The 22,376-nt window shown below is 42.5% G+C and overlaps 1 protein-coding gene across 1 annotated transcript in view; it reads right to left on the reverse strand.

Moving 5' to 3' along the window:
• Positions 1 to 4,067: 4,067 nt before the first annotated feature.
• Positions 4,068 to 22,376, reverse strand: part of aars1 (alanyl-tRNA synthetase 1) — a 29,719-nt gene continuing 11,410 nt past the window's right edge. Inside the window, exons 8-20 of the mRNA XM_028584446.1 lie at positions 22,243 to 22,351; positions 21,272 to 21,422; positions 20,188 to 20,312; positions 18,816 to 18,960; positions 17,960 to 18,138; positions 17,426 to 17,539; positions 17,006 to 17,212; positions 15,920 to 16,104; positions 12,714 to 12,822; positions 6,909 to 7,022; positions 6,622 to 6,828; positions 5,395 to 5,508; positions 4,068 to 5,312 (exon numbers count right to left, since the gene is read on the reverse strand). Coding sequence (XP_028440247.1) covers positions 5,133 to 5,312; positions 5,395 to 5,508; positions 6,622 to 6,828; positions 6,909 to 7,022; positions 12,714 to 12,822; positions 15,920 to 16,104; positions 17,006 to 17,212; positions 17,426 to 17,539; positions 17,960 to 18,138; positions 18,816 to 18,960; positions 20,188 to 20,312; positions 21,272 to 21,422; positions 22,243 to 22,351 — 1,939 coding nt within the window. The 3' untranslated portion in view covers positions 4,068 to 5,132. The remainder of the gene's footprint in view (positions 5,313 to 5,394; positions 5,509 to 6,621; positions 6,829 to 6,908; positions 7,023 to 12,713; positions 12,823 to 15,919; positions 16,105 to 17,005; positions 17,213 to 17,425; positions 17,540 to 17,959; positions 18,139 to 18,815; positions 18,961 to 20,187; positions 20,313 to 21,271; positions 21,423 to 22,242; positions 22,352 to 22,376) is intronic.

Consider the following 22,376-nt stretch of genomic DNA (forward strand, 5'->3'; position numbering starts at 1 on the left):
ACATTGTTTGTGTACACAGAGTTTACTAAAAAAGATTTTGAACCACTTTAGCTGTTGTTATTTACGCTATCCGCCATCTCGCCAGTCAAAAAGTGTCGATCTCCGAATCAAAAAGTGTCAATCTCCGAATGCGGATGAACGGACTCCATAGAAGGAGATATTATTCTTATAGAGGTACTACTAGGTCAATATTGTTTTTCCCTAACGACAAAACGACTTATCTGCGCATTTACATGGAACTAAGCTTTAGGAGCTTTCCATCTTTACTCTCCTCCCTGTTAACGTTGCATTCGGAGATCGACACTTTTTCACTGGCTAGATGGCGGCGAGCGGAAATGCCAACCGCTACAGTGAGTTGTTCAAAACCTTTGTCACTGTCGGTACACGATCCGTTCTGCTTGCACGATCCGTTCTGCGAATGCGCAAGATAATACTGTTTTACCAAGGATACGACCTGCACGATCTGTTCCACGCTAGCCTATGGCTAGCCTCCACCGGGAAGCTAACTTTAGTTTAGCTAACAGCTAATTCAGCTAACCGCTAGCTGACAGCTAGATTCAGTCTAAAATAACATTAAGTCATACTTAATGGAACAAGCAGGCTACAGCTACATTAAGACTTCACAGGAATAACAATAAAGACAAATACTGAGTGATTGTATTTTAAATGAGCACAAGTAAAATAGAACTGACATAACAGCTGTTATACATGTTAACGTTTATTTTCAAGTTTTATTTTGAGGGTCTTTTAAAGTTATTACATGCTGTCTCAGCTAGCAGTTAGCCAAATTAGCTGTTAGCTAAACTAACGTTAGCTTTGCTGTCGACCGGAAGCGTGGAACAGATCGTGCGGTGTCGTGGATCCTCGTACAACAGCGCTTGCGCGAACATTTTGTGCATGTGCAGAACGGATCGCGCATGCGCAGAACGGATCGTGCAGGCAGAACGGATCGTGTGATCGTCTACCGACAACCCGATGTGAGTCGAGTGCAGATGTGAGTTGCGCATGCTCAGATTTAAACGGTTTACGGCATAACGCCAAGGGTTACGGATCCGGTGAACGTTTTAGCTATCTATGATTGTTGGATCGCTAACGTTAGCTCAAAACGCCATTCAAGTGACAGCCCTTGTTGTGTTTGATTGCTAACTTGCAGCCAGCAGTGAACGAACTTGATTATGTAGGTCCATTTTTTACAGAAGTCTCTCGTTAGCTGGTTCTTGTCAGCTACTTCAGCCTCTAATCTAGCGCTGACATCAGGGATCATGCCGTGAAAATGCGATGTCTTACGCTAAATAATAAATTACTGCTATGTGATGTACCTATCCCATTATTCTGTGGCTAACAGCAAATCAGATCTGCGTGAAATCTGGTCATTGTCGCAAAGTGACGCATGCGCAACTCACATCTGCACTCGACTCGCATCGGTTAGTGACACCTTTCTTTTTAGTAAGTGTACCTAAACAATGTTCTCAATGCTGGAGTTTATGTGCAGAGCCCCTGGTGATACTTGGAGCAAAGTTTAAAGGTCCCATGGCATGAAAAGTTCACTTTATGAGGTTTTTTTAACATTAATATGCTTTCCCCCAGCCTGCCTATGGTCCCCCAGTGGCTAGAAATGGTGATAGGTGTAAACCGAGCCCTGGGTATCCTGCTCTGCCTTTGAGAAAATGAAAGCTCAGATGGGCCGATCTGGAATCTTCTCCTTATGAGGTCATAAGGAGCAAGGTTACCTCCCCTTTCTCTGCTTTGCCCGCCCAGAGAATTTGTCCCACCCATGAGAGAGACATCATGGCTTTCAAAGGAGCAAAGTGGCAGTTGCTCCTCTTCCTCAATAGCTACAGACACAGAAATGGCACATCCTAAGGAAAGCTCATTGTGGGACTGTCTCTAGTGGCTGTAATTCTGCACCAAGGCTGAATTTTGGGAAAGAGATTTCAGATACAGTATTAGGGGACCACTAAGGTCTATATAAAAGAGACTTCAGATACAGTATTAGGGGACCACTAAGGTCTATATAAAAGAGACTTCAGATACAGTATTAGGGGACCACTAAGGTCTATATAAAAGCATCAAAAGAGCACCATGTCATGGGACCTTTAATGTTTTGTCAAGCCTTCTTAGTGTTTTAAAAATAGCGATTTTGATGCTATCATAGTAGTGCCCATAGCTCTCCCATTCAAAAGGCCATTTGACCGAAAAAACGAAAATACGGTCAATCTTAAAAGTGGTGCTTCCGTCCAAAATGTGCTTTTAAACGAAAGTTTGACTCGGGTACATTAACAAAAAGACCCTAGGTTGCATTTTGGCAGTTACGCTTTAAGTTGGCTGCAGCCCGGTGTCACTCTAGTAATGGAGAATAGGTTTCTGCAGCAGGGACAGAACTTTCACTCAGTGAGCAACAATACTGCCCGTCAGGCCGTTGGCAGAGTGACACGGCCTGCGACTGTTGCCAGCGGGCTGTGCTGTTTGAGGCTGAGGTGGGGACAGCCTCAGGTGGCTCTTCTGTCAGCTCACTGGTCTGCATTGAACAGAAACAGCTCTTTAGCAGCAGTCAAACATATCAGACCGTCGCCGTGGATTGCAACGCTAACACTCATACCTCTGTCGGCTGTCGTGCTAGTATGCTCAAATATGAAGTGTCAAGTAGGATTAAAGGCTGCTTAGTGAACACATCTGCCAGCAAACGTGTGGTGACTCATATGAATCTGATTCTGTAGGAAAAAAAATCAGCAATCTGATTCATTGCTGGGATTTAGAGATTGAATGGGTGAAACCTTCCCGTGTGGCTGGTTTCCTGCTGTCTGGATCTGTCATCATCTAGTCCCGGCTTTAATGTCCCATTCATCAGTAGGACTACCTTTTTGGATGAGGTAGTACACATGTATTTACTACATTGAAACATCTGTATGATATGTGATCCGACTCTTTGTATCTTATGCTATTGTACAAATAAAAGCTTCATGAAACATGAGGTAAACATATGATGTGTTTGTGGAGTTATGACTTTGGTTAACACTGAGCCACTGAAATAAGCTGAGCTAGAATGCAGACAAAAGATGTAGAAAAATCCTGAAACTTGATTGAAGTTGGCACTGATGGATATAATACTGTACTCTCGTAGCATTCTTTCAGATAGGCCTACTTACTAAACTGTCATATTTAAAATTTTTTACTAAACTTTTTCCGCCTTTAATCGACAGGACATCTAGGTGAGAAAGGGGGAAGACACGCAGGAAATCGTCTCAGCTCAGACTCGAACCCCGGACCACTGCATCGAGGCATAAACCTCTCAGTATACAGTATGTGCGCCTGCTGTAACCACTGATGCAACCTGGCCACCTTTTCAGGTGCATTTTAAACATAAAACATGATCAGTTCATGAAAAATACATTGCTCTAAACTAATTAACAGTATATGTTATTAAAGTTATTAAAATTACCACCACCCTGACACGTGAATGAAATTAATATTTCATTGAAGAAAAAAAAAGTTAATGTTTTGGTTCACTCTCATAGTCATCGTTTTCCGAAATGTTCTAAAACACAACGGCCGACAGACAAAGTGCCTGGTTAACATCGTGGGGCATTAAGCTGAAAAATGTGTTTTCCTCAGGAGTTACAGAAGACTAAAGCCAACTAGAAGCAGTTTAGCAGGACATTTAAAAGCTAAAAGGCTTGCTATCACGTATCAACTTAACAGGTGATATATTATGTCAGTGTTGCGTATACAGCTCGTTTTCACTGCGTGCTCTGAAGTGGCCAAAACTCTTAGTGCAAATCAAGAATAATTCACTAATTCTGCCACTGTAGGGGCAATTTCAGGCCTGAACAAAGTACACAATATTCGCTCTTTAAACCATTATTAATAAATGCTTTTTACTTGCTAATGAATTTGTAACGCAATCATTTTTGTTCAGTGATCCACATCTAATGATCTGTCTAACCTTTCGGTGTAATTGATCAGAAACAAACACTTGAAGTTCAGAGTAAACAGAGTCTGTACTGTCCTTTGCAATTAATCACCGATACAAATCTAATGCACATTCAAAAATGAACAAGGTAGACGTGTGGCATTTACCAGTCATATTTATTTTTCATTCCCATAACGTGACACTTCTCTGACATGGAATAGCTACAATGATAAAAGACATTTTCTGCATTCTATCGATATTTAATGTTAGCGAAATGAAGTTACACAGATTATTGGACACGTTCATGATCATTTTATGCAGTTAATGAATTATTCTTTTCACCTTATTAAACCCGTTGACTTCTTGCAATGGCTTGTTATTCAAAAAAAAAAAAAAAAAAAAAAAAGACTACGATACAGCTAGTGCATGTACAGCAAGACCAACCAATCACAGAAGAGAGCTCAGGCTTTCGCTCACACAGACGGACGGAGCCGCTGGCCAGAGATCAGATCAAAAACCTTCAGAAAACTAAAAAGGACAAAAAGTACCTAAATCATTTAAGAGTTGGGCTGACTTTTCACTTTTCTTTCCAAAGGCGGAGCTTAAGAGGTACGGGAAACCAAAAGTTGAAGTTGATGCCGTTTAAAGCAGCCTTGGTTAAGCAGGAAAGGGCTTGTATTTAAATAAACATGGCTACAGTTAGAGGAAACAAACACAGAGGCAGGATGGTTTTGGTACTTCATCTGATCTGTACAGTACTTGTCGGAGGCTAAATTGATCAATCGTACATCCCCTTTCCTCTGTCACAAGCATGCCAAAAATAAAGTGAAAACACAAATAAAATTTCTCAAATCATCTGCAGTCCTCTTTTACTCAGCTGCATGACGGGATCTTCATATATATATTCAAGCTATTTCCACAGAGATGATTTTTTTTTTACTGGAGCAAGTCAGCAATCATAGTCTCAATAAATATGAGTGGCTCAGTTACCGAGGCTGAGAGTCACTGGTCATTCTGTCAACATAGTGAGCGAGAAGCCCGGAAATGTCGCTCGTTTTCTAATCTTTATGTGAGCCGAAGGGAGAAGAAAAGAGTAGAGGAAATGGACGAAGGAAAGGAGGATGTTTGGTGATTTCTAACTCAGTTAAGACTCAGGACTCGACCTTATTTCCGCTACCAAACTACGACCTATGTTTGCAACCTCCTCTCACACAGACCCCCGTTAGTTCTCTCCCAGTTTAAGCTGTGCAAACCGGTTGGCCATCTGCAGCGCCTCCTGCAGGCCCTGGGTGTTCTTGCCCGTGGCCTGGGCCGACATGTCCTTGCCGCCTCCTTTACCGTCCAGCAGGGGGCACAGCTCCTGAACCCACTCGCTGGCCTTCAGACCTCGGTTGGCCACATCCTGAAGAGAGGAAGGGTGATTAGGGTTCAATCTGTTTCAGATGTGGCACTGAGTGGCTGCCAGCAATGATCGGGCGTGTTACCTGTGGGACTTGACACAGGCAGGTGATCTTGCCGGCGTCTGGGTCTACAGCGAAGAGCATCGCGGCGGTCTGAGGAGATTGGGACTTCAGCAGCTTCAGTGACTCGTTCAGTGCCTGCGAGAGGATGAGGGAAAAAAAAAAAAAAAAAAAAGAAAGAAAAAAGTCAAAGAGAGAAGGAGTGGAAGAATAGAAACAAGGAGGGAAGAAAGAGAGAAAAAGTCTCCTACTCAGCACTGGTGTTGTCTCTGGGTCAGAACTAATGGGCCACAAAGCTGATTTGGTCCCATGGCAATAACGCAATGAGCTCAGAGACTGCCCTGAGAAAATATGCAATACTGCAGAGATAAACTGGATTTTAATACTGTTTGTACTTTTCATTTATTTTTGTATGGTGTGCTGAGGAAGTCTTGGGGCTTGGATTATAGATTTCTTCTCGTATGTGTGTGTAGGGTCTTCTTTTACAAGGCCGATAAGTCAATTAAAAAAAAATAAAATAGGTAGAAATTGCTTAAAGTGCTTACATTATGCGGTTTGGCTTTTTCCCTTTCCTTTATTGTGTTATATATATTTTTTGTGCACGTTATAGGTTTACAAAGTGAAAAAGCCCAAAGTCCACCCCAAAGGGACTTACCATCTCCAACAGAAAACACTGTTCACCAACTGCTCCAAACAGCTCTATTGTAGTCCAGCCTTTACTTCAGAGACAAACGTGGTCACTTTGTAACACACGTTATAATGCTCGCCTAGCTGCTAGCGTGGTACGCCCTCATACTCTGCTTCTGACTGGCTAGTAGTCCTTACCTAGGTACTGCACATGTGCGACTCCCAACAAAGAACAGTGAGATGCCTCACTCTGTAGCTAAAACAGAGAGCTCAACACACAGGGTGAAAAGAGTTTTTTTATTTAATTAAGTTGTCTTCCTGTCGACCTTTTGCCGACTTTTGCCGCCTTTTTTCAGTTTATTTTTGCTTTTTCTAACGTTTTCAATTGTAAAAATTTTCGTCTACACATTTTCAGCGCTTATTTCTATGTCCCATATTTTCTGATATAAAACAAAAATTGAGAACGGGTCAATTTGACCCAAAGTCAACACAAAGGTTTAAACCATGTAAACATACCTCTAAAATATCATTATTAACCCTGAAAATGAGCATAATATGAGCACTTGAACACAAATTAATTTCCATAATTTTGGAGGTTGTTTAAAATCCCGTGCTGCCTCTCACCTTAGCGGAGGCTCCGGTCTCCATCTCCATGACAAGCAGCGGCTGGTTGGGGCTGCCTTCTATCACCTCCTTGGTCTTTTCCAGGACTCTCTTCTGGATGTCAGCCTTGTAGTTGCGGTCCAAGTCATCCATGGTCTTCTTCAGTCCCTTTAGGGATTCCCTCATCTCGTCCTTCCTCCACTGGGAGATCACTGCTGTGCCTATCAACTGCAGAAAGGACGGCCATGTTGTTGACACCACAGCACAGAGTTGTTCTGGACTCTTTGGAGCCCACATATGCCATTTACCTCTGTCATGTCGGCGATGTCTTTCTGAATGTCCTTGTTCGGGGCTGTCTGCTGCTTCACCTTGTCCCCCAGCTGGGACAAAGACTGGAGCAGGGAATCGGCCTTCCTCTGGGCCTGATGGATGGGACACACAGAGGCGTGAGCAGTGGGCAGGAGCCAGACAAGGGCAACAACAGACCTGCCAACCTTTACGCATTTTTGCGTAGTAGATACGCATTTTGACATCAAAATACAGTGATACGATTTGTCACTTTAAACTAAGCAAAAAAATCAGGTGACTGCTTTGAGTTCACTCGTTGACGTGCAGTAGCCGTCTCAGTACTCTTGATGATAGTAGGAAGCTAAAACTTATGGCTAAAACAGCGTAGCAGCCACGAGCATGCTGAAAAAAAAAACTGAAGAAGAGTTTGACCAATCACACCGTCAGATAGTAAAACCTTTTATATACATGGGTTTCTCGGCAACGTCATCACTGCTTGCGCACGCAACCCGGGGGCAGAAAGAAGACGTGTTTTGTGTAGCTAGCTAGCTAGTAGCGGCATAGCGTAAGTCAAAATGCCAAGGAGTTGTTGTGTAGTTAATTGTACAAACAGAGCCAGTGATGGGTGCCTGATGTTTAACATACCTAGGGGGGAAGCATGCTTTTGCCAAAAACCGGCGGAGGTTATGGCTTCAAGCCATAAGAGGGGCAGATTGGGGTCATATGCAAGAGTCAGGCTCCCATTGTATCAATCAGAAAAGTTGCAGCTTGTGGTTGTTCAGCTAAGTGATATCTACCTGTCAGGGCTGTGGTACTCGAGTCCGGACTCGAGACAAGTTTAGACAGCTAGCTAAAGCTACGCCGATGTTTTGCTAACGTTAGCCGAGCGCAACAGTGTTAGCCTAGCCTACTAGGTAAATATTACGACTTCCTTCGGAGTTTACTATATCTGCGTCCACGTTGCCAACATAGGACGTGTGGCGTTAGTGCTCCTTTTGTACATAACTTTATTGAATGAAATATTAAGCTTCGCTCCTCTGAGATGGGTGGGTTTTTGTTACGTTACATACAAAGCTAACTGGCTATAGTTAGCCTACATTAGCTAGCGGACATTAGCTAACGTTGCCGAGACAGTGGCAGTAGAGCTTCGGCAAGCTAACCAAGACAGTGTTATCGCCCTCTCGCCCACAATCAACCTCTGCTGCGAAAAACAATCAACCTACAGTGATGTTTTGAAACTAACATATCGTACCTTTTCCCAGAAATCCTGGCCATTATTTTAAGACATAAACCAACCATAAGGGTACACTCAGGCGTAACCCTGCTGCTAACACGGGCTATTACATTAGCCTAAAATGATAATTATAGCCATACATATATATCACAGTAACACTGCAAAATTAAAGACCGACAAACAGATCCAACTAAAATAATGTTATATTGAGTCAGCAGTTATATACAAACAAAGAAAGCTTAAAGGAATACGCCACCGGAATGCATGTCGACATTCTAGCCGCGATGTTTCCCCATTGGAATGAATGGCAACAGAGCTATAGCTAGCTTCTCATAACGAGAGCTCTCCAGCTCCCAAAAAATGATTAAATTGTAATCGGTCAAAAACGTTAGCTTTGTAAGACCATAGAGTATGTGTTATATAAATGCCATGACGAAATGAAGGGACTAAGACAATGTGCACTGAGACAAAAATGCGTTTGCATTATCGGACCAGCTCACCAATCTGCCTTTCTGCCCCTGGTATGCGCACGCACCCTGTAATGTTTGTAAACCGGAAACCCGTCTATATGTCAATGAGTAAAACGAAAGTATCAAATGCATGTGAATATATTCCTCCCTCATTCCCGTTTAGTTTGGTAAACTAAGGGTTTCTCCAAGGGAGGACGGTGCTTGCAAAGGTAAACGGATTTGATGTAGAAAGGCGAAATTGTGAAATGAATTAATTTAGGCCTATTAGTCACTCCACGTTTTAATTGCTTTAATATGCTTGTTTTATGTGTTGGTTTTATTGCTGTATCTGTTTTTATGCGCTAAATGTGCTGGTTTTAGTGTAATGTGTCTTTGAGTAGCCTGTAAAGCACTATATAAATAAATAGAAATAATTCTTGTTCCTGGGAAATTTATAAGGACTAGGCTTAATTTCAAAGCTTATTAAAAATGCGACAATATGTTTTACAACTATATGCACAGATCTCCATAAGCTATGTCTAATTCTAAATATCTTTCTACAATTAATGTTCATACAGAACAAGCTTGACTGGACAAAAACTAGAAAAAGAAGTGACTTCAATACACACTGTAAGCATATCTGTAAAACAATCTAGCCGGTTATTATTCATGTTTTTTTCTCACTCCCAAGATGACAATGACAGCCCCAAAATAAAATGATTAAGAAGCCTTGTGGCATTCCAACATATTCTCACTCCCATTTGGTAAAAAAGGACATTTGATCAGGTGCCATTGTCGTCGTTATTGATGCAAAAAGTCCGCTTTTAGAGTCCGCTGCACGGTGTGGGAGGATCTCCCCGCCTCCCCCCGCCTCCCCGCGTTGCACGGGGCACATTTCACGGGGACAGCAGCGGAGGAAAAGCCCATTTCCTCGTCCCACTTTTTACCATTACCATCTCAACAACTGCAGTAGTAGGATTTAAATCAAACTCGTGACAGCAATAGTGACAAGTAATGCATGTTAATAAAATGAAGCAGAACACATTCAGAAGATAACGGAATAACTGTTAAACACGTTTATTTCGGATCAGAGCGTCAGCTGATTTAACACATCAGACTCCAGGATTAATCTTAGCCTGCCTGTTAGCCTGCTCTGGACCAGGCTAGCTGCAAGGAATAAATCTCCATGGTTACTTGGCTGGGTTTAATTCAACCTGCTTTTGTGCAACCAAGTCAAAGCTAAATTCATCCAGGATAACCTGAATATCCCGGCTTAATCCCTTATCTTGGTTTTGTGCAATACCCCTCGGTACCGGGGAGTTAGCGGTTAAACTGAGCGGAGGATGTGCGGAATGTGTCGGTGTCTGTCGGACCTTGGCTGGCCGCTCGGCGCCTTCAGACAAAGCTCAAGCTAACAGGCTAACGGCTTATTAGCTAGCCAAACACCGAGCGGTGACATCTGCAAAGATTGGCTCTGTGAGCGCATCAATCTGCTCGGTGTGTGTCTTATAACAAACAGAGCGAGCAGCCGCCGGACTCCAACACCTATTGATCCGTGCAGGACTTCACTGTGAGCGGACTGTTAAGAGACGATTTGACCGGCAGGTAACGTTAAAGGTTCGCTGCTACTGTAGCAGAGCTGCAAGGAAACGCTGAACTAAGCTGTGTGTTTCCAGTGTTAAACACTGCTGCAGGTGTTCATGCACGACTATTCATGGTGATTTCCAGAGATGGAAGACTTACTCAGATCATGTATTGCAGTAAACGTAGAAAAAACAGTGTTGTAGAGTTACAAATTACTTGTCAGTTACAAGTCCTGCATTCAACATTTTCCCTATGTAATAGTACAAAAGTATTATCAAAATATACTAAGTACCAAAAGTAAAAGTGCTCATTATGCAGTGTAATATATTTTATTGGATTATATTATGATCCAATTAATTGTATTAAATATGACCAATAATTTAAATAAAATGTTTTATTTAATTCAAGTAGCCTACTTGAACATAATTATTTTCTAGGGTTTAAAATGTATACAGATTTGACATTTAATGGCACATTTATTCCGCGTGCATGCCGCCGTGTTCATGAACCAGAACTGCGACAATAAATCAGTAAGTTGCTACTCAAAAAAGTTTCTCAAGGTTGGCAGGTCTGCAACAAGCAAAAAGTAGAGGGAGAGATGAGGAAGGAAGAAAAAGAAGCAGAGTGGTGAAAGCAAGACGGAAGAAAAAAAGAAGAAGAGGAGCATCAAACAGCCATTGATGTCTAAAAATAGTAAAGATGAATTTGTCCTCGGGGCCTGGGGAGAGGGGGGGAAATGCTAAGTGCTCCTTTCTAGCTCCAAGTTCACCACAAGTCAAAAACAAGCTTCATTAAGGTTTCATCACTGGGGTGTGTTTTCTCGCCAGGGACTAGAGAGCGGATTGGGACGCATTTTTCTGTCCGAGCCCGGCCCGCGTCCGACAGAGCAGTAACCGAGCCCGACAGGCATTAAGGTATTTATTCCCGAACCAGTTAAAATCTCTTTTTTTTTTTCTCATACTAATGTAGCTCAGCGCAAATTCTTTCAGGAAGACCTAACAAGTAATCAGTCCCTCCTAAAGCGAATCAGCGCTGGAGGCGTTCACCTTCTGATAATCCAATCAGGAACGGCCAAGGATCCCATAGGGCCAATCACAGCGTTACGTCACGGTTTTAAAAAGCAGCTTCTCTCCCTGTGCTATCAGCTGTCATTTCAGGACGACGTCGTCCCTCCTCCTCCTCCTCCCTTCCGCCTCCCGTCCTAGGGGTTTCTCCGGCTGTCGCTCCGACCCCCAGAGTAAGACAAGTCGATACATACCCTTCTCATCTCCGTGCGTGCTGTGACGCTGTCTGACGGTTCCAGCATTAGCTTAGCCTAGCATAGATCCTGCAGGTAACTGGTTCCAACGAGCCTACTGCTCCAAATTGTGACAAAAGTGACAAAATAACACCAACATGTTCCTATTTACATGTTGTGATTTTTTAAGTCAGCGTGTACAAAAAACAACGTAACATGAGACACAGCCATCTTCTAACAGTAAACAAACCGGGAACTATATTCTCAGACAGGCTTGCTGCGAGCATATCACTCCGCCCAAGTACTATATTCTTCCGCCTGAGAATATAGTTCCCGGTTTGTTTACAGTTAGAAGACGGCTGTGTCTCATGTTACGTTGTTTTTTGTACACGCTGTCACTCTATAAATCACAACATGTAAATAGGAACATGTTGGCGTTATTTTGTCACTTATTCGGAGCTGTAGGATTACTGGAACCATTCACCTGCATGTTCTGTGCTGGCCTGATGCCGCTGGAGCCGTCAGACAGCGTTACAGCACGCACGGAGATGAGAAGGATATGTATTGACTTGTCTAACTCTGGGGGTTATGGAGAATAAGCTAAATTCCCAATAAGTCGGCGTGTTCCTTTAAATGTATTAATAACGATAGAGTCCAATCTCCAATACACTGTACACTACATGCTGTTGTACATTAAAACCTTTTGCATATCTGCAAACAAGTCTCTCCTGACTGAAATGACACATGTACGTTTGTAGGAAGGCATTCGGAAATGTCAACAGATGAGCGCATCAGCGCACACGGGGCAACAAGCGCACATTAACACAGGCACGCAACCTACATAATAAGCTTTTTTAAACTTAAAATGTTCAACGCCTTATCGCACTGATGTGACCGAGCCCGACCCGAACATCATTTCTAAATATCTGTCCGAACCCGGCCCGTCGGGACTCGGTTCGGGTATCCGTCCTCTACCAGGGACCCAAAAAAAAAAAAAAAAGGCCTCAGTCGGAGATACATTTTCATACAGTTAGGTTCTTCTGTTTCGAGGGGCAAGAAAATCATTTGAGACTTTTTGACCATCAACCCGCCACAACAAGTAATCATTTCATTTTAGACAGACATACACTGTCGGAATATTAAATCCACCTCCTTTAAAATGTTGGCTAAACCCAACTCTTTTCTATGCAAGTGTGGGTGGATACATAATGCTGGGAGCAAGTGTGTGTGTGTGTGTGTGTGTGTGTGTGTGTGTGTGTGTGTGTGTGTGTGTGTGTGTGTGTGTGTGTGTGTGTGTGTGTGTGTGTGCGTGTGCGCTGACCTTCTGGGCCTCTGTTCCTGTCACAGCAACAATGCGGCGGATGCCCTTAGCGATGGCCTCCTCTGAGACGATGACAAACGGCGCGGCGTGACCCGAGTTCTGCAGATGGCTGCAGATAAGAGAAACCAACGGCACATTAGCGACAGAAATACACAACTGTGGGAGGCAGACGAGAAGGAGATGCCGTGAGGAGAAAGGAGGAACACCAACAGAAGAGAAAAAACATTACAACATTACAGCAGCAGCGGGAACCAGCGATTCTATGGAGTGGCTGCCGATTTAAACAACATCACGGACGCCATCCAGAAGCACAACAACAGTTTACTAAAGTGGAGTGTTTTAAAGCCTGAAGCGGCACGGTGGTATGCAATTTTACCCTTGTGTGGTCTTCCCGTCGACTGTGCAACGTTGGATTTTTCTTGGCCAAAATTGACTTTTTCCAAAGTTGTGGTCGTCTTTTTCGACACTTCTGTCGCGTTCCCCCAAAGTTTTTTATCACTTCTTACCGATGTTTTTGTCACATTTTTCCTGCGCTTCTTTAAAAAAGGTTTTGCTGCTGTTTTTTCCCCCACGTTTTTGAAGCCATTTCTGACAATTTTGTCACTCTTATTTCTTTTTCTCCAAATGCTATAAAATTGAATAAAACGCCCAAACTCAATGAAAGTACTGAGCTGATCCTTCCAGTGATTCCTCTATGTTGATTTTGTAGTGGCGGCCCACCATGGCAAAATTCCTGCCACCACAGTATCAGAAATAGGGCTGTACAAAAAAAATGTAGTCATGGTAACTCCACATACTGTTGTGTTGAGGGGGGGGGTTGTTGTTCAGACAGACCTGCCCCCACTGCTAAAAAGAATCCTAAAAGGAAACACTGCCTTCATTTTACTTGTGAAGAGTAATGGTTGTATGGAACTATCCACGTTATTTTTTTGACAATTTGGTTGAAAGAAACCCAAATTTTGGATATAGAAACGTTTCGAATATGGGTCAAATTTGACCCAAGGACAACAGGAGGGTTAAAAAAGTGCTTGAATCAGAACCAACGTTATACATGCGGGGTCATTTTCAACACGAATGCACATAAAATACAGCCTGGAAATCATTTTGACAGTAATCAAACGAAATGAAAAGTCTTGCTATAATCTATGCAAGAGTGGAGATGTCTTGGCATTCAGGTGAATTTTACAGCCGGGGGGCAGACACTGTAAAAGTCAGTGCAGCGGGTTTAATCGCTGGAGTGAGCTCTACAAAATGTTCCAGGCCTTTGTCTGCACAGGGACACAGCCGTCTCACCGTAAAGAAACCCACAAATCCAATTAATGGTTTCCACTTTACACACTGCCACTGGGCACCGGCTTCATGCAGATGCAGACATTTAGTCAGAGATAACTCTTCTTCTCCAACTCGGGACGTGCCCCGTTAACGGTGAACACAGAGCAGAGCTCATCTTACAAAAGTGCTAACAGGTTTAGATTTTCCATCCTGCCGTGTGTTTTCGTTCTGCTACTTCAGCAGGAGTTCTGCTTTGTTTTATTCTCCAGCATTATAGAATTTAGCTGCTGATAGAATTACCAAGATTCAGTTTATCAAAAGTTTCATAATCATTCTTAATTAAATTTTTTTATTCTTAATGCACTAGCCGTGTTCATTTTGGCAGCTATTTTAGATTTAGTCTTAATACAAAAATGCTTCTAAATTTTAGGGATTTTAATCAAACTCAAAACGTTTTAGTCAAAGTCATTACATTTTAATCAACCTTAGGTCATTACTTTTAGTCAAAATGCTTTCTTTCTTAAAACCACTGCTCATTTGATCAGCTTTTTACTGTAATTTAGCATTGGTCGTGTGTCAAAATGTCCCATTTTATCATATCAGTTTATCATCCTCATCTTTTCTCGCTAAAACCACTTCACTTTTGTCAAACTTAATTCACATAATCTGATGAAAAACACAAGATGACTGATTAAGATTGCAGTCCTCCTGACTGCGTTCAAACCCACCCGACCCGTTATGAGAGCCAATCTGCACCGAGGAGCATGCAAAAATATGTGTTTTCTCTATGTTGATTTTACCGTGGCGGCCAGATTTCTGCCGCAGACGCACAACAGGGTTTTGGCTATGTACACCGCGCACCGCCGCTCCTTCAGCTGTCGCAATTACACGACTCCGCAGAGCCGTGTGCTCTACTGAACTCAAGCGAACTGTCATCCGCTCTCTCTCCCCTTTAGGGTGAGCAACTGGAACAGTGACAGGACGTCATCACTCGCGAAGTCATGGCACTTTTTGACATTCAACACAGTGAGTGAGTGAGTGACAAAGAGAGGGGAAAAGAAGGTGGAAGGTGACAGAAATAAAGAGTTTTTGGTGAAGTTTATATTTGTAAAACTACATTTTAGTTTGTCTTTTTGTCAGTGGTATTGCATGTTGATATCACTACAGTTAGGGTTTAGTGACGTCTGTGCTGAAAAAAAGCTTGTTGGCGAACATAACACGCAACATTAACAAAATGAAAAAGATTATTTTAGATAGATGCACTATATATATGGATAGCTAGAGAGAGAGAGAGAGAGAGAGAGAGAGAGAGAGAGAGAGAGAGAGAGAGAGAGAGAGAGAGAGAAGATACTTTATTCATCCCCGTGGGGAAATTGGAGTGTCCAGCAGCTCACACACAACACACTCCACTTCACACACATGCCACAACAGCCGTATCATCAGAGTACTTCTGAATGTGGCAGGACTCAGAGTTGTACTTAAAGTCAGATGTATACAAAGTGAACAGAAACGGAGCCAGAACCGTCCCCTGTGGAGCCCCCGTACTGCATTTTAGCGACCCAGAAACACACTTCCCCAGCTTGACAAACTGCAGCCTTGATGTTAAGTAGTCCATTATCCAGGTGGTCATGCTATGATCACCGTGGCAATGAGGTTCTCTTTTTGTAAAACAAGTTAATACGCAAACCGACTTCTTATTCGATTGTCGCAGCTGACAATTGGGATTAGAAATGCTACATTCTTAAACCAAGATCACTTGAAAACAAGTTGTAAACAGGTTCTCTACATAAGGTTTGTTGCCAGCTATTTATGTCAGTAATGACGTGAAGTAAAGTGGACTAAGATGCTGACTAAACGTGCACCGTGACGGGCTGGCTTGCATCCTCTGTCACGAGCAGAAATGCAAGAGAAGTGAAATAAAGCATCATACTCACGTTCCACCACAAAACTCAATGGAGGTGAGAGAACCAGCAGTACTGTCGGGGCTCTCCAGCAGCTGCTCAACGGGGATACCGATAGACACGACTCGGACAGGGTCGGGGTAGGTCTCATCGAACACGGCACGCAGACCCTGAATAGCCTTGGCTTTTGCTAGTGGGGCTTCCATGGCATACACCGGCTGGAGAGAGAAAGCACTGTCAACTGGTGGTTTAATGAATAACATTCATTATTATTATTATTATTATTACGGCAAAGGCAAGACCATGTGAAACTTAAATCAGGGTCAAAGGTTGGTACAAACCCTCTCTAATCTCATCAGCAGAAGACATTAAAGTGCCCATATTATGAAAAACACTTTCTGGGATTTGGGGTGTTATTTTGTGTCTCTGGTGCTTCCACACGCATACAAAGTTTGAAAGAAAATCCATCCATGCTGTTTTGAGTGAGATACGGTTTCTGAACGTGTCCTTCAGTCTCCGGGTGAGCTGTTTAAAATCAGCACAGCTTGTGACGTCACAAGCCGAAACGAGCTGGCTAACTGCAACCGTTAGCTTGTAGCGTTAGCATGCTAACGCTAATGCTAACGCTAGCATGCTACCTCGTTCTCAATAGCAAAGCACTCTACAACACACACAAGTTCACCTTAATCTACAAAAGAACTACTTACATGTGCGCCCTCGTTTAGAAGTCTCCCAGCTAATCCTGCCTTGTAACTGACCGAAGTCGGAGAAACAGCCTTTCTTTTACTGTCTATGGAGCTAGCTAGCTGACATGATCTATATCTGAGCTACTGCGCATGTGCAAGTGCAATCAAAGATAGTACAGAAGAAGAAGAAGAAGAAAAGAGGTCTCACTCTGTAGCTGAAACAGAGACCAGGCGAAAAGAGGATCTGCAGCAGTGAGAGAGAGCTGTGCAGTACAACAAAAATATGGTGTTTTTTGAAAATTAAACCTATTCTGGTAAGACCTTAAAATACAATTATGGACCTGAAAATGAGCATAATATGGGAAATATTATGATATATAGATAAAACTACTATCTGGTGTGTGTTTATTTAAATGTGTATTCCCCCACCGACCTTGGCTTCTTTTATCATGGTACAAGCGATCTCCTCAGTCTGGCGGACCTCCCCCGTGCTCAGGGCACCTTTAGCAGTGAAGTCAAAGCGCAGGCGGTCAGGGGCGACCAGGGAGCCCCTTTGGTCTGCCTCCCCCAAAACCCCCCGCAGGGCGAAGTTCAAGATGTGTGTGGCGGTGTGGTTGCTCATGATGGGCCTACGTCGAGCCTGGAAAGAGAATATGAACAGACATACGTGTACGTCCAATAAACAAGTCAGGGCTTCACCTAGAGGCATAAAACAGACAGAGCTCCGAAACAGATCCTGAAAATGTGTCATAAACTTATTTTCATGCCACGATAACGAAAAATATCATGTGTGTATCTTGATTATATAGTTAAATACATTTCAAATCCTGCATATGTATTATTCTATTCTTACCTCATCTACACGCAAGGTAACGCGGTCTCCAACCTTCAGACTGCCATAGACCGTCCCCAGATGGAGAACGTAACCTCCTCGAACCTGCGTATTCTTCACCGTGAACTCCATCCGCTGCAAAGAAATGAAGAAAGACGATGTGACAGATGTTAGGTTTATGTTCTGGAAAAAAAAACATTAGAAAACAAGCGAAAAATTTCAAATCCAGCTTGTTAGCCAGCCTTCTAACTAACCTGATGGATTGTGTGTGTATTTTGTACTAGCAAAAAGATATATAAAAAAAAAAAAAAAAAAAAAAAAACATGGATTTTAGTTTTTATCTGCAACATGACCACTATGTAGTTTGGGAAAAAAGCAACACACAGACTCTGAAAATGACTCTAATGAGGGCTTCTTTTTAATACCTCAAACCTTAAGATGTTTTTATAAAACAATCTCAAACAGCATCAGTGGAGCTCATTACAAACCACTGAGAAGCACATGCTTCCATGTTGTTTTTCATCCTAGTTTTTTTGTTGTTGTTGCTGCACTTACATCCTCTGTGCTGTCGTCCTCTCGAACCATGTAGCCCTCGTCAAATGTCTGTCCGCCCTGCTCGGCGTAGAAGGATGTCTGGTCCAGCAGCACACCGCACTCCTGACCCGTGGTCACTTCATCGCAGAAGGCGCGGTCGCAGCGCAGGGCCAGCACTGTGGCTGAGGCCTGCTCAAACTCTAGACACACACACACACACACACACACACACACACACACACACACACACACACACACACACACACACACACACACACACACACACACACACACACACACACACACACACACGTTAAGAGTTAGTGCGAGAAATGTTCTGTAAATACACCTGTCCAACTAAACTTGAAGTGCTCATATTATGCTCATTTTCAGGTTTATAATTGTATTTCGACGTTGTACCAGAATAGGTTTACATGGTTTAATTTTCAAGAAACACCATATTTTTGTTGTACTGCACACAGCTCCTCTTTTCACCCTGTGTGTTGAGCCCTCCGTTTTAGCTACAGAGTGAGGCATCTTTGTTGGGAGTTGCACATGCGCAGTACCTAGGTAAGGACTACTAGCCAGTCAGAAGCAGGGTATATGGGTGTACCACGCTAGCAGCTAGGCGAGCATTATAATGTGTGTTACAAAGTGACCACGTTTGTCTCTGAAGTAAAGGCTGGACTACAGTAGAGCTGTTTGGAGCAGTTGGTGAACAGTGTTTTCTGTTGGAGATGGTAAGTCCCTTTGGGGTGGACTTTGGGCTTTTTCACTTTGCAAACCTATTACATGCACAAATATAACACAATAAAGGAAAGGGAAAAAGCCAAAAAGCATAATATGAGCACTATTTGTGAGAATGCCAAACACTAACTGTAGTTGCCGTTTTCCTCAGAGGTGTAACTGTATTTGGAAGAGTCATCTGTGGCGGGTATGTTCTTGTTTCTTAGCTCTTCGATGGCGTAGATGTCCAACATGATGTGGTCCACGTCTCCTGCGCCCTTACCCTGGGACTTTAACTACACACACAGTTGTTCAGTTATAAATCACAACATCTACAACACTTAACACTTAAACACACCACAGGATGGACTCTAGTCTCGCAGTACCACACCTATGTCCGCAGTGCTGCGTCAGCGCTGGAATATGGTCTTGATACACTGCTTATCTATTTTGGGATGAGGGGGAATTGATGCTCTAGTGTGATCGTATTACTTTAAATCAATCTGTGGTAAGCCCTGAATGCAGCAATGGTGCCCTTGTAAGTAAGCAGAGATTGGTGAGGGGGGAAGACTAGGCTTTACCTTTAGAATCAAACTTAAAAACCTTTTAAATAAATTTATTGAAAAGGTGAAATTTGCTGTATTATCGATAACAAAAGCAAATTATAGGTTTGGTTTAACTAATCTGCAATTTATTGTGTGACTGGATAAAGGGGACATTTTAACATGGGGCTCAGAGCATATCTTTCTCATTGCACTCTAAACTTGACTCAATCTAGTCAACAAAATCGGAATTTGCTGACTTCCTTAAAATGCATTCATATCCATTTATCTGCTCGGGTTTTAAAAGTGCATACGAGGCAACAATACTCCAGCCTATATGCATTATGAATAAAAGTGGGTGTACTTTCACAAACACTTGGTCTCTCTCACTCGTGTTCACTGTGGATTTACAAGTTTATTTTATTATTAGGTACAATCTAATGCACAACCGCCCTGGAACACATCCTATCTTTGTAAAGCTTATAATGTTTGGACTTACTACAAGGCTATGGTATCATATTTGCTGTAATAAACCCAGTGTACATGACAGGATAAGAAGGAAATATAGAAAAAGGCATAGTGTGTCAAACTCCCCATCTGGTAGGGAGCTGAGCTGCGGTGCCAGTATGTGCACAGACATTAGTTCACTCATGTGTTGGACAGCAGTGTGAGAGCAGTCTGAGGCTGCAGTAAACTAGAAAAGAAATCAATCTTTTTGCAAAATCAAACAACAAGGGATTAGCACAGCGCTGTGAAGTAAATGAGGGTTCATTTAAACAGCAGGTGCACAGCTCGTGATTATGACTTACTGTGCAATACTGGAGAACGCTGACACGAGGCTAAATATGTTCCCACGGTAGTGGACACAAAACACTGCTCAGGGGAGTGTCCCTTTACAGAGCGGTCAAGGCCAAATTCAAACAATCATTTAACACAGAAGGTTTCCTTCACTTCCCTCCACTCCTCCTTCCGTCTCCTCACCTGTGCTGCCTTTTTCTCCTCTTCGAAGGCAGCGATGTCCACCACCATGCCTTTCTCCTCTGCGATGAGGGAGGTCAGGTCCAGAGGGAAGCCGTATGTGTCATACAACAGCCATGCTGTGTCACCTGGACGTGCAAACGGAGAGGGGAAAGAAACGGCTTATTTTATTTCTAATTGTAGTCCCTTTTCCTTCAGCCAATCTGAGTTTTTTTTATTTTTTATATTCAACAATAACGATTTGAGACATCATGCAAGCTCAAAAAGATGGATGAATGAAGGAAGCGAGAACGATCCATAATGCCAAGAAACGCATTGTGATTGAATTTAAATTAAATAAATAAATAAAAAAACAATGGAGTGAGGGAATAGTAAGAAAGAGCAAAGAGGAGAGATATAAGGTATGGAAGGACAAAAAGAGAATGATTGAGAGAACTTTTTAAAATGATGATTTCTATTAGGCCTGCACGATAAATCGTTCTAAAAATCGCGATCTCGACTCACCCATTCACAATTTAACTTTGAAATCACTTTCAGTTAAATCGCCTTCAATTAATTCATTGAAAGCATTTGACATTGACATTAACATGTTTTAATTATGTAAAGACATGTTCAAGGAGTTCAGATAGAGCCTGTATCAGGGCCATATTTTGTTCAATGTGTTATATGTCACTATTTTTGGTAGCCTACTGTACTTAAATGGCCAGTATGTACTTTATTTTCTTTATTCATTGAAGCCTCTATGTTTACAGGCTTGTGGTGATGTGCAATGTGCTATAGGTGCCAAAAAAAAAAATCAATGTTTGGTACTGCCAATTTGTTTTGTTTTGTCATGGTTCATGTGTGCAATAAACATTACACTTTATGAGAAAAAAAATCGTGGCAGAGAATCGTGATATCAATTCTAAGCTAAAAAATCGTGATTCGTGTTTTTCCCTGAATCGTGCAGGCCTACTTTCTGTTAACAGATTTTTTTGAAGCAGTTTTAACACATTTTCACAATTACAATAAATCTAAGCTCTTTCCTCTAAAACATATGACACGTAACGTGTGCGCACACAAGCGCTTCTCTGTAACGGAGTCTCACCTGGAATGGTCTTGCTGTCTCCCAAACTCATGATCTTCCTATCAAGGATACGACGCCCCCTACTGAGGGTTTTCAGGAACTGCACCTCCTCCTCATTAATAATGTCCTTCACTACTTCGGGGTCTTTCTTCAACTCCGGGAAGGCGTTGCCCTGGAGAATGAGAGTGAAAGAAGATGGGGCGAGAGAGGGATGGAGATGAGATAGAAGAAGAGAAGGGAAAAGCGAGGGATCACAGAGAGGAGGTCACCTATTTACAGCATCAGTTAGGAACTGGATGTTAGAAGTTACTATTAGCATTTCATGCAATGAACTGTGTTCCACTGTTACACACACACACACAACATGAAACCCTTTAGAAGTCTTAAAAAAAAATAAAATAAAACTCTTTACTCTTTTGACAGGTTTTAATTACACGTTTGCTTAATATCCTTAATTTGGAGAACAGAAGATTTTAAAACAAAAAATATGTTATGTTATGTTATTGCTCAGCCTTAGTGCCCATACAAAAAGTCATGTCTACATGCCTATGTAGCTAGCTAGAGCCTTGAATAACAGTCTGTCATTTCAAAGGGCTTTACAAAGAAACACACGAAGAAATGCCGCTTTATAACGGCATCGGGGTTAAAATGAATGACTAGTACTCGTTCATGTTGCTGTATGAAGGGAGGTGGACAGAGAGGAGAGAGCTGCAGGGGGCCGTTTTGTCAAATGCTGGCTTTTTTGGGGGGCTTTTCCAGAAAACTGCCTAGCTCCGCTATAACCAGCACACAGTACTTTTTAATCTTATATTAATGTTAACCTCAGCGGTTCTGGACATACCTGCACTAAACTTTTATCCATTTTAACAGTTATGGAAAACCCCTACTGAGGCTATCACCAGTTTAAAAAGTCCACTCCTCTCAAGTTGATATGTGTCACATATAGACCATTGTGGCTAGAATGAAAAGAAAGTGAAGAAAGAAAATCTCACCAGGGAATCAACCACCACATCCACCAGAGAGGCAAAAAAGCCTCTCTGAGCCCCCAGCTTCTCGTGAGAGTAACGGACTGCGCGACGCAGGATCCTCCTCAACACGTAACTAAAACATGATGGAAACAACAAAA

Source organism: Perca flavescens, chromosome 8, assembly GCF_004354835.1.
Source record: "Perca flavescens isolate YP-PL-M2 chromosome 8, PFLA_1.0, whole genome shotgun sequence".
NCBI classification, from domain to species: Eukaryota; Metazoa; Chordata; class Actinopteri; order Perciformes; family Percidae; genus Perca; species Perca flavescens.